The following is a 12,329-nucleotide window of genomic DNA, read 5'->3' as shown; positions in this document are numbered from 1 at the left end:
AAGCTTAAACCATACGTAAACTATTAAAACTATCAGAGGTATAGCTTCTGTTAGGTGACTACTAATCAGCTTCTCCCAAAATTTGCACACAGTATCTTTTATAGACGAGAATTTATACTTACTGAATGTAAAAATCTAAAATAAGACAACACTGTGTTAAATCTCTTAATTGTTTTGTTCACACATTGTACATTCCCGTTTCAAAATAAAAATATTATATATGCATCCTTTATCCTCTACCCCTCAATATTAATAAAAATATAAAGCTTTAAAACTTTAAAATCTACCAGTCTATAAATGCAATTATATTCAACAAGCTAAACACTCTTCTTTAGAAGATATACTAAATAAGTGATATATTAACAAAACCTTCTTACCATTTACGATAATGTATCATGAAAATTAAAGAAAGATACGAAAATAGAAGAACGCTTCCATAAATATAAAAGAATCAGGGGCTGTTAAGTGTGATGGATGGTCCAAGTCCGGATGCCTTGCTTTTGAAACAGAATGCTGGGTTAGGAAGTAAGAGCATTTCCTGGTTAATCACTTAGAAAATTAACTCTTTCCCAGAGTTTCTCCCTGGAATTCCTGACCCATTTAGACCTGTGATCTTGGTTACCTCACATGCCTTTGTTTCTCACACAATTTTCTCTAAAAGGACCACACTGCGACTTGAAACAGATAGACTGAGCTCCCCACTGGAGTTGTGCTGACTACTTTTGAGAGTGGCAAGATAACAAATCAGCACACCCACACAGATTATTCTCCAGTACCATAGATGCAGCTGTTTTTAGATGCTTTTTGACTGTAACAGAAGACCAGGAACTTTCACTTGAAAGGGATCTGGGCAGCAAAAAAAAAAAAAAAAAGGCTGCTAGATGTTTGGTAGTTTGTCAAGGTAAACAACCTGAACTGAACAGCTGTAGTAAATACCAAATTCCTAATTCTCAATTAACAAAATTCTCAATTAACAAAACAAAAATACTTTTTTTCCTTAAAGAACTGAAAGAGCCCCAACCAACAGTGTGTCATGTGCAAGGCTAGTCTGCCTCCAGCTACAGCCAGTGCACAATGTCACGTTTGTCATCCATTCTCACTCTTTTAATTCTTCCTCCTGTGGACAGTGCTCCTGCTTGCAGGCCACATCCACCAGCAGATGAAGATCTAGAAAGAAAAAAGATTTGTTTACTCACTCTTAGCTTCTTGAACTGGAGAGTTCGATAGACAAGTCTTTAGACAAGAAGAACAAGTTGCTATGTTTCACCTGTAGAATGGGCTCTAAAATCACATTACCTCATCAGATTCTTAATTTGGGGGGCATTCCCGTACCTCTAAAGCACACAGATGCAGCCCAGTTGTTAACCCAAAGAGACTAACAAAGTTTAAAGTTTCTCTCCTTTTAGTAATGTGGATAAGCATCTTTTCAACTGATTTTTATTATAAGTGAAAAATTAAGGAAAAGTGTCAAAAAGATCAAAGTGAAATAAACACACACAAATGAAAATTCATTTCTTCGATGCTATAAAAATAGATAGGTGGGTTTTGGGAATATGAAAAAGTAATGCCTTCAGAAATACAATGTTAAAATAAGTAATCACTACCTTTCCAAAGTTGATTGCCTCCAAAAAATTTCCACTTATTGACTAACACAGCTGATTCTCTTATAAAAATGTCTACCTGAATTGTCTGTTAAAAGTAAAGTATACAGGGGCTTCCCTGGTGGCGCAGTGGTTGAGAGTCCGCCTGCCGATGCGGGGACACGGGTTCGTGCCCCGGTCTGGGAGGATCCCACATGCCGCAGAGCGGCTGGGCCCGTGAGCCATGGCCGCTGAGCCTGCGCGTCCAGAGCCTGTGCTCCGCAACGGGAGAGGCCACAGCAGTGAGAGGCCCGCATACCAAAAAATAAATAAATAAAGTATACCCTTCAAGGAGGTCAAGAAACAAAGAGTGGTCATTAAGACTGGAAAGAAGTAAAAAAGTGAGCTCTCAGTTCAGGCACTAGGTTCTTTAACATAAAAAGCTAAGACCATGTACAGAAATAGAGTTAAGTGTTGTATGAAAGGAGAGAGAAGGTTAGCACTCCCCTTGACAAGGATGGAGAAGGCCTTCGGGCCTGACAACACACATACGGTTAAGGCACTGCCACCTACTTCATGGCATCTAACCACTGTTTTTAGCAACCTAAGTGTCCATCGACAGATGAATGGATAAAGAAGATGTGGCACATATATACAATGGAATACTACTCAGCCATAAAAAGAAACGAAACTGAGTTATTTGTAGTGAGGTGGATGGACCTAGAGTCTGTCATACAGAGTGAAGTAAGTCAGAAAGAGAAAAACAAATACCATATGCTAACACATATATATGGAATCTAAAAAAAACAATGGTCATGAAGAACCTAGGGTCAAGACGGGAATAAAGACGCAGACCTACTAGAGAATGGACTTGAGGATATGGGGAGGGGAAGGGTAAGCTGGGACAAAGTGAGAGAGTGGCATGGACATATATACACTACCAAACGTAAAATAGATAGCTAGTGGGAAGCAGCCGCATAGCACAGGGAGATCAGCTCGGTGCTTTGTGACCACCTAGAGGGGTGGGATAGGGAAGGTGGGAGGGAGGGAGACGCAAGAGAGAAGAGATATGGGGATATATGTATATGTATAACTGATTCACTTTGTTATAAAGCAGAAACTGACACACCATTGTAAAGCAATTATACTCCAATAAAAGATGTTAAAAAAAAAAGATGTGGCACATATATACAATGGAATATTACTCAGCCATAAAAAGAAACGAAATTGAGTTATTTGTAGTGAGGTGGATGGACCTAGAGTCTGTCATACAGAGTAAAGTAAGTCAGAAAGAAAAAAACAAATACCGTACGCTAACACATATATATGGAATCTAAAAACAAAACAAACAAAAAAAATGGTTCTGAAGAATCTAGGGGCAGGACAGGAATAAAGACCCAGATGTAGAGAATGGACATGAGGACACGGGGATGGGGAAGGGTAAGCTGGGACAAAGTGAGAGAGTGGCACTGACATATATACACTACCGAATGTAAAATAGATAGCTAGTGGGAAGCAGCCGCATAGCACAAGGAGATCAGCTCGGTGCTTTGTGACCACCTAGAGGGGTGGGATAGGGAGGGTGGGAGGGGAGGAGATATGGGGATATAGGTATATGTATACCTGATTCACTTTGTTATAAAGCAGGAACTAACACACCATTGTAAAGCAATTATACTCCAATAAAGATGTTTTTAAAAAAAAGAAATAGAGTTAAATGGCCTATCTGAATAACATAGTCAGAAATGAAGGAATCCTAATGTGGCTTCTAGATTCAGTCTAATTAGTTTACAATTTCTAGAGCAACATGACCAGGGAGCCTTTTTTAGGTTGATTTTTAGGCTTACAATTTTGTCCTAGTAGCATTTTGGAGTTAAACTAAATTATACAGAATGAGTCCTTTATTTCCTACTAGACATACAGAGACTTTTGTTACTATATTTGTAGAACACAACCTCTGTAGGATTGATCAACAGCCTGGGCAAGACAGCTGATACAACAGAATAATTCTACCACCATCTATGAGTAAATCTAGAGGGCATTTGGAACAGTATCTAATTTTTTTCCATATTCTGTGAAAGGAAGACCAATCACTAGGAGAAGGTACTAGCTCATCTGGTGAACAACACTACAACCTATCCATAAAGAACAAGCAATTTCAGAATTCCCTGGCAGTCCAGTGGTTAGGGCTCCAAGCTTCCACTGCAGGGGAAAGGGGTCAGTCCCTGGTTGGGGAACTAAGATCCTGCATGCCATGCTGTGAGGCCAAAAAATTTTAAAAATAAAGAACAAGCAATCTATCCAGATAAGCATCTTGTAGAGGGAGAACAGACCAGTTATCACTTAAAACTGGCTTCTTGTACATCCATGATCATGGCAGCATTATTTACAATAGCCAAAAAGTGAAAGCAATCCAAGTGTCCATCGATGGATGAATGGAAAAACAAAATGTGGTAGCTACATACAAGGGAATATTATTTAGCGTTAAAAAGGAAGGAAATTCTGACAAATGCTACAACATGAGTGAGCCTTGAAGATATCACGCTAGTTGAAATAAGTTAGTCACAAAAGGATAAATACTGTATGATTCTACTCATATGAGGTAGCTAGGGTTGTCAAATTCATAGAGACAGAAAGTAGAATGATGGTTGCCAGGGGCTGCAGGGGAGGATGGAATGGATATGGAGTTTCAGTTTGGGAAGATGAGAAAAGTTCTGGAGATGGAAGGTGGTGGTGGTAGTACATAATGTGAATGTACTTAATGCCACCGAATTGAACACTTAAAAAAGGTAAATTTTATGTTATGTACATTTTACCACAAAAATGGCTTCTTTACAGTCTAAAGAACAGTGACAATGATTACAGTAATATCTTAATTTATATAACATCTTTTTTTCAAGTAACTAAAATGCATTATTAGAAGGTCATCTAATTAATCCTGAGGAGTGAAGAGGTGACTGAAAGAACCTCTACACTATATGACTAATAAGCAAAGCCAATGGTTTCTACATCTTGCTGCACATTGGAATCACCTGGGGAGCTTTAAAAAAACACTGAGATCGAGGGCGTCTACCCCCATACATTCTGATTTAATTGGTATAGAGTACAACCTAGGCATCAGGATTTTTAAAAGCTGACCAAAGGATACAGAATGAGTAATACCGAATGATGATCCTTCCCTCAACACGTCAACTCCATATCAGAATAAGAAGGAGAGGCCGTATGGTGATAGAAAATACTAAAATAAGAATTTGGAATATGAATAGACCCAACTGCAACCCTACTTTGAAAGCAGAGTAGGAATTCTTGATAATGACAAAGGTAAAGACTATAAAGCAACTACAGATCTCTTATGGGGAGGCAGACTGAAGAACAACAACAAATCCTCTTTTTTTCAGTGAACAAACGTCATTTATTTAATTGAGACTTTATTGTATTGATAGGTTCAAATAATGGACAACAGCACATCACAAATAGGCATGTTTAAAGAAACAATAGTCTGTATGGCTCTGTAATACTCTCAGAATGAGTTACGTAGTGAGTTATGTATGAGCAACAAACCCTCTTAGCCTTAATGATTGGGCTTTAAAACAGCATTTGTTGGTACTTTCCTGGTGGTCCAGTGGTTAAGACTCTGCGCTCCCAATGCAGGGGGCCCGGGTTCAATCCCTGGTCAGGGAGCTGGATCCCACAGGCTGCAACAAAGATCCTGTTGCCACAACTAAGAACCAGTGCAGCCAAATAAATAAATATGTTTTTTAAAAAAGCATTTGGCACACAGCTTCTAATAACAAGCATCCAAACACGATAATTTTATTAAAGTGAGCTTCCTTCATTAACAAAGCTGCCAATCAAGGAATTAAAGTATAGAAACCAATAAAAATGCAAAAAGACAGAGACTAGCCTGATGTTACTAGAGGTTTATAGGACTTCATTCAGAAGAGAACCATGATCCACCAGAGGGCAGATAGCAGAAGCAAGAAGAACTACAATCCTGCAGCCTGCGGAATGAAAGCCACAACCACAGAAAGATAGACAAAATGAAAAAGCAGAAGACTACATCCCAGATGAAGGAACAAGATAAAATCCCAGAAAAATAACTAAATGAAGTGGAGATAGGCAACCTTCCAGAAAAAGAATTCAGAATAATGATAGTGAAGATGATCCAGGACCTCGGAAAAAGAATGGAAGCAAAGATCGAGAAGATGCAAGAAATGTTAAACAAAGACCTAGAAGAATTAAATAACAAACAAACAGAGATGAACTATACAATAATTGAAATGAAAAATACACTAGAAGGAATCAATAGCAGAATAACTGATGCAGAAGAATGGATAAGTGACCTGGAAGACAGAATGGTGGAAATCACTGCTGCAGAACAGAATAAAGAAAAAGGAATGAAAAGAAATGAAGACAGCCTAAGAGACCTCAGGGACAACATTAAATGCACCAACATTCACATTATAGGGGTCCCAGAGGGAGAAGAGAGAGAGAAAGTATTTGAAGAGATTATAGTTGAAAACTTCCCTAACATGGGAAAGGAAATAGCCTCCCAAGTCCAGGAAGTGTAGACAGTCCCAGGCAGGATAAACCCAAGGAGAAACACACCGAGACACACAGTAATCAAACAGACAAAAATTAAAGACAAAGAAAAATTATTAAAAGCAACAAGGGGAAAATGACAAATAACATACAAAGGAATCTCCACAAGGTTAACAGTTGATTTCTCAGCAGAAACTCTGTAAGCCAGAAGGGAGTGGCATGATACATTTAAAGTGATGAAAGGGAAGAACCTACAACCAAGAATACTCTACCCAGCAAGGATCTCATTCAGATTCAACGGAGAAATCAAAAGCTTTACAAACAAGCAAAAGCTAAGAGAATTCAGCACCACCAAACCAGCTCTACAGCAAATGCTAAAGGAAATTCTCTAAGTGAGAAACACAAGAGAAGAAAAGAACCTACAAAAACAAACCCATAACAATTAAGAAAATGGTAATGGGAACATACACATCAAGAATTACCTTAAACGTGAATGGATTAAATGCTCCAACCAAAAGACACAGGTTCGCTGAATGGATACAAAAACAAGACCCATATATGTGCTGTCTACAAGAGACCCACTTCAGACCTAGGGATGCATACAGACTGAAAGTGAGGGGATGGAAAAAGATATTCCATGCAAATGGAAATCAAAAGAAAGCTGGAGTAGCAATACTCATATCAGATAAAACAGACTTTAAAATAAATAATGTTTTAAGAGACAAGGAAGGACACTACATAGTGATCAAGGGATCAATCCAAGAAGAAGATATAACAATTATAAATATATATGCACCCAACATAGGAGCACCTCAATACATAAGGCAAATGCTAACAGCTATAAAAGAGGAAATCAACAGTAACACAATAATAGCGAGGGACTTTAACACCTCACTTACAACAATGGACAGATTATCCAGACAGAAAATTAATAAGGAAACACTAGCTTTAAATGACACAATAGACCAGATAGATTTAATTGCTATTTATAGGACATTCCATCCAAAAACAGCAGAGTACACTTTCTTCTCAAGTGCACATGGAACATTCTCCAGGAGAGATCACATCTTGGGTCACAAATCAAGCCTCAGCAAATTTAAGAAAATTGAAATTGTATCAAGCATCTTTTCTGACCACAATGCTATGAGATTAGAAATAAATTACAGGAAAAAAATGTAAAAAACACAAACACATGGAGGCTAAACAATACACTACTAAATAACCAAGAGATCACTGAAGAAATCAAAGAGGAAATCAAAAAATACCTAGAGACAAATGACAATGAAAACACGATGATCCAAAACGTATGGGATGCAGCAAAAGCAGTTCTAAGAGGGAAGTTTATAGCAATACAATCCTACCTCAAGAAACAAGAAAAATCTCAAACAATCTAACCTTACACCTAAAGGAACTACAGAAAGAACAAACAAAACCCGAAGTTAGTAGAAGGAAAGAAATCATAAAGATCAGAGCAGAAATAAATGAAATAGAAACAAAGAAAACAATAGCAAAGATCCATAAAACTAAAAGCTAGTTCTTTGAGAAGATAAACAAAATTGATAAACCATTAGCTAGACTCATCAAGAAAAAGAGGGAGAGGACTCAAATCAATAAAATTAGAAATGAAAAAGGAGAAGTTACAACAGACAACGCAGAAATACAAAGTATCCTAAGAGACAAGCAACTCTATGCCAATAAAATGGACAACCTGTAAGAAATGGACAAATTATTAGAAAGGTAAACCTTCCAAGACTGACCCAGGAAGAAATAGAAAATGTTAACAGACCAATTGCAAGCACTGAAATTGAGACTCTGATTAAAAATCTTCCAACAAACAATAGTCCAGGACCAGACGGCTTCACAGGTGAATTCTACCAAACATTTAGAGAAGAGCTAACAACCATCCTCCTCAAACTCTTCCAAAACATTGCAGAGGAAAGAACACTCCCAAACTCATTCTATGAGGCCACCATCACCCTGATACCAAAACCAGGCAAAGATACTACGAAAAAAGAAAATTACAGACCAATATCACTGATGAATATAGATGCAAAATCCTCCACAAAATACTAGCAAACAGAATCCAACAACACATTAATAAGATCATACACCATGATCAAATGGGATGTAAGGATTCTACAATATATGCAAATCAATCAATGTGATACACCGTATTAGCAAATTGAAGGATAAAAACCATATGATCATCTCAATAGATGCAGAAAGAGCTTTTGACAAAATTCAACACCCATTTATGATAACAACTCTCCAGAAAGTAGGCATAGAGGGAACCTCCCTCAACATAATAGAGGCCATAAACGAGAAACCCACAGCAAACATCATTCTCAATGATGAAAAACTGAAAGCATTTCCTCTAAGATCAGGAACAAGACAAGGATGTCCACTCTTGCCACTATTTTTTTTTTTTTTTTTTTTGCGGTACGCGGGCCTCTCACTGTTGTGGCCTCTCCCGTTGCAGAGCACAGGCTCTGGACGCGCAGGCTCAGCGGCCATGGCTTATGGGCCCAGCCGCTCCGCGGCATGTGGGATCTTCCCAGACAGGGGCACGAACCCGTGTCCCCTGCATCGGCAGGCGGACTCTCAACCACTGCGCCACCAGGGAAGCCCCACTCTTGCCACTATTATTCAACATAGTTTTGGAAGTCTTAGCCACGGCAATCAGAGAAGAAAAAGAAATAAAAGGAATACAAATTGGAAAAGAAGAAGTAAAACTGTCACTGTTTGCAGATGACATGATACTATACATAGAAAATCCTAAAGATGCTACCAGAAAACTACTAGAGCTTATCAATGAATTTGGTAAAGTTGCAAGATACAAAATTAATGCACAGAAATCTCTTGCATTCCTATACACTAACAATGAAAGATCAGGAAAAGAAACTAAGGAAACAATACTATTCACCATTGCAACACAAAGAATAAAATACCTAGGAATAAACCTACCTAAGGAGACAAAAGACCTGTACTCAGAAAACAGTAAGACACTGATAAAAGAAATCAAAGATGACACAAACAGATGGAGAGATACACCATGTTCTTGGATTGGAAGAATCAATATTGTGAAAATGACTATACTACCCAAAGCAATCTACAGATTCAATGCAATCCCTATCAAACTACCAATGGCATTTTTCACAGAACTAGAACAAAAAATTTCACAATTTGTATGGAGACACAAAAGACCCCAAATAACCAAAGCAACCTTGAGGGAAAAACACGGAGCTGAAGCATTCAGACTCCCTGATTTCAGACTACACTACAAAGCTACAGTAATCAAGACAATATGGTACTGGCACTAAAACAAAAATATACATCAATGGAACAGAATGGAAAGCCCAGAGATAAACCCACACACCTATGGTCAACTGATCTATGACAAAGGAGTCAAGGATAAAAAATGGAGAAAGGACAGTCTCTTCAATAACTGGTGCTGGGAAAACTGGATGGCTACATGTAAAAGAATGAAATTAGGGCTTCCCTGGTGGCACAGTGGTTGAGAGTCCGCCTGCCGATGCAGGGGACACGGGTTCGTGCCCCAGTCTGGGAAGATCCCACATGCCGTGGAGTGGCTGGGCCCGTGAGCCATGGCCGCGGAGCCTGCGCATCCGGAGCCTGTGCTCCGCAACAGGAGAGGCCACAACAGTGAGAGGTCCGTGTACTGCAAAAAAAAAAAAAAAAAAGAATGAAATTAGAACATTCCCTAACACCATACACAAAAATAAACTCAAAATGGATTAAAGACCTAGAGGTAAGACCGGACACTATAAAACTCTTAGAGGAAAACATAGGAAGAACACTCTCTGACATAAATCACAGCAAGATCTTTTTTTGATCCACCTCCTAGAGTAATGGAAATAAAAACAAAACTAAACAAATGGGACCTAATGAAACTTAAGAACTTTTGCACAGCAAAGGAAACTATAAACAAAACAGAAAGACAAGTCTCAGAATGGGAGAAAATATTTGCAAATGAAGCAACGGACAAAGGATTAATCTCCAGAATATATAAACAGCTCATGCAGCTCAATATCAAAAAAACAAACAACCTGATCAGAAAATGGGCAGAAGACCTAAATAGACATTTCTCCAAAGAAGACATACAGATGGCCAAGAAGCACATGAAAAGCTGCTCAACATCACTAATTATTAGAGAAATGCAAATCAAAACTACAGTGAGGTATCACCTCACAGCAGTTAGAATGGGCATCATCAGAAAATCCACAAACAACAAATGCTGGAGAGGGTGTGGAGAAAAGGGAACCCTCTTGCACTGTTGGTGGCAATGTAAACTGATACAGCCACTGTGGAGAACAGTGTGGTGGTTCCTTAAAAAACTAAAAATAGAATTACCACATGACCCAGCAATCCCACTACTGGGCATATACCCAGAGAAAACCATAATTCAAAAAGACACATGCACCCCAATGTTCACTGCAGCACTATTTACAATAGCCAGGTCATGGAAGCAACCTAAATGTCCATTGACTGACAAATGGATAAAGCAGAGGTGGTACATATACACAATGGAATATTACTCAGCCATAAAAAGGAACGAAACTGGGTCATTTGTAGAGACGTGGATGGACCTAGAGATGTCATACAGAGTGAAGTAAGTCAGAAAGAGAAAAACAAATATTGTATATTAACGCGTATATGTGGAGTCTAGAAAAATGGTACAGATGAACCGGTTTGCTAGTCAGAAACAGAGACACAGATGTAGATAACAAACGCATGGACACCAAGGGGGGAAAGTCGGGGGGTGGGGAAGAATTGGGAGATTGGGATTGACATATATACACTAATATGTATAAAATAGATAGCTAATAAGAACCTGCTGTATAGCACAGGGAACTCCACTTTGCTGTACAGTAGAAACTAACACAACATTGTAAAACAACTACACCCCAATAAAAAAATAAAATAAAATACATAGAGAGAGAGAAAAAAAAGAAGAGAAACTTGTATATTCCTCAGAGAAGATAAGTGTTTGAGAATCACAGTGGCTGAGTTGATTTGAGAGCTGAAAAGCCTCCAGGGACAGGAGCATTGCATCTACTCATTTGGGATTTTTTTTTTTTTTTGGCCGCACCACGCAGCTTGTGGGATTTTAGTTCCCTGCCCAGGGATCGAACCCAGGCCCTTGGCAATGAGAGCACGGAGACCTAAGCACTGGATGGCCAGGAAATTCCCTGGGAATGTTAATTCCTACTAAGAGCACTCTCTAGGATTTGGAGGCTATTACCTTAATGAAATCTCATCCATAATCCAATAGCTACAAAATGAGAAGTCCTTTCTTCAGGAATGGACTGAACTTTGCTCTTAAACATTCAGTTTCCCTTAACTATAAAGTAACCCATCAGAACATAAGAGAGTGTAGCTTGCACAATAAGACTGATATCTGGGTGTTATTAGGGTGATTAATATCTGGCTGATATCACCCTATCTTGGTTTAGGGTAATATCATTGTAGAAATTGGAGGAGCATTATTGAGTCTAATTTTCTGCACCTCTTGATGTCTTTTTATCCAAAAGGTATTTTCTTAAGTCAACACGTGTTCAAAAGGCCTACACAGAGCATGGCAATGACTGTGATTAACAACCTCCTTCTAACAAAATGCACATCTATTGAAATCAGTACAATCTGGATACCTAACCAACTTGAAGTCTCCTACTTGAAAAAATTCAAAGAAAGCTTAAAGTGTAAGAAGATGCCCTAGGGAAGACAAATTTTCAAAATAATTCAGTTACAGAAGGGCACTGATAAGTTCTGGGATACAGGAAACCCCTGTTCAATGGGATACTGAGCAACATAATGACATTCCAACAGTTAATGGTGGAATCATAGTACTTCAGAATTTGGGGTCCAAGGAGTCTTTAGAGGTGATTTCAAGAAATTCTCTTATTTTTACCATAAATAATGTGAGAGTTGGAACTTTATTGAGGGGAGGTACTCCTAATGATAGCGACAGTTGAAATTTAAGGGATACTTTAGAAATTTTACATTTAGTTCCTACCTTTAATACTTTAAACTTGGATTTAGTATACATCAAAATAAAAAATATTTAGTCATCTACAAGAACTAAACTGAATACTAGTTCATTTTGAGTCCTCCCGCAAGTATCTACTGACTCTTTTTTTTTTTTTTTTCTTTTGTGCTGAAACCCGGGAACAAACCAGGGACCCCTCC

At 38.4% G+C, this 12,329-nt stretch overlaps 1 protein-coding gene across 1 annotated transcript in view; it reads right to left on the bottom strand.

The window, feature by feature from the left end:
• Positions 1-1,096: 1,096 nt before the first annotated feature.
• Positions 1,097-12,329, bottom strand: part of HSF5 (heat shock transcription factor 5) — a gene marked incomplete at both ends in the record, with an annotated part of 50,695 nt that continues 39,462 nt past the window's right edge. Inside the window, one exon of the mRNA XM_079725482.1 lies at positions 1,097-1,167. Coding sequence (XP_079581608.1) covers positions 1,097-1,167 — 71 coding nt within the window. The remainder of the gene's footprint in view (positions 1,168-12,329) is intronic.

The sequence above is a fragment of the Hyperoodon ampullatus genome (assembly GCF_949752795.1).
Source record: "Hyperoodon ampullatus genome assembly, chromosome: 19".
NCBI classification, from domain to species: domain Eukaryota; kingdom Metazoa; phylum Chordata; class Mammalia; order Artiodactyla; family Ziphiidae; genus Hyperoodon; species Hyperoodon ampullatus.
The sequence above is the reverse complement of the archived record's forward strand: the minus strand, read 5'-3'. Positions and strand labels throughout refer to the sequence as shown.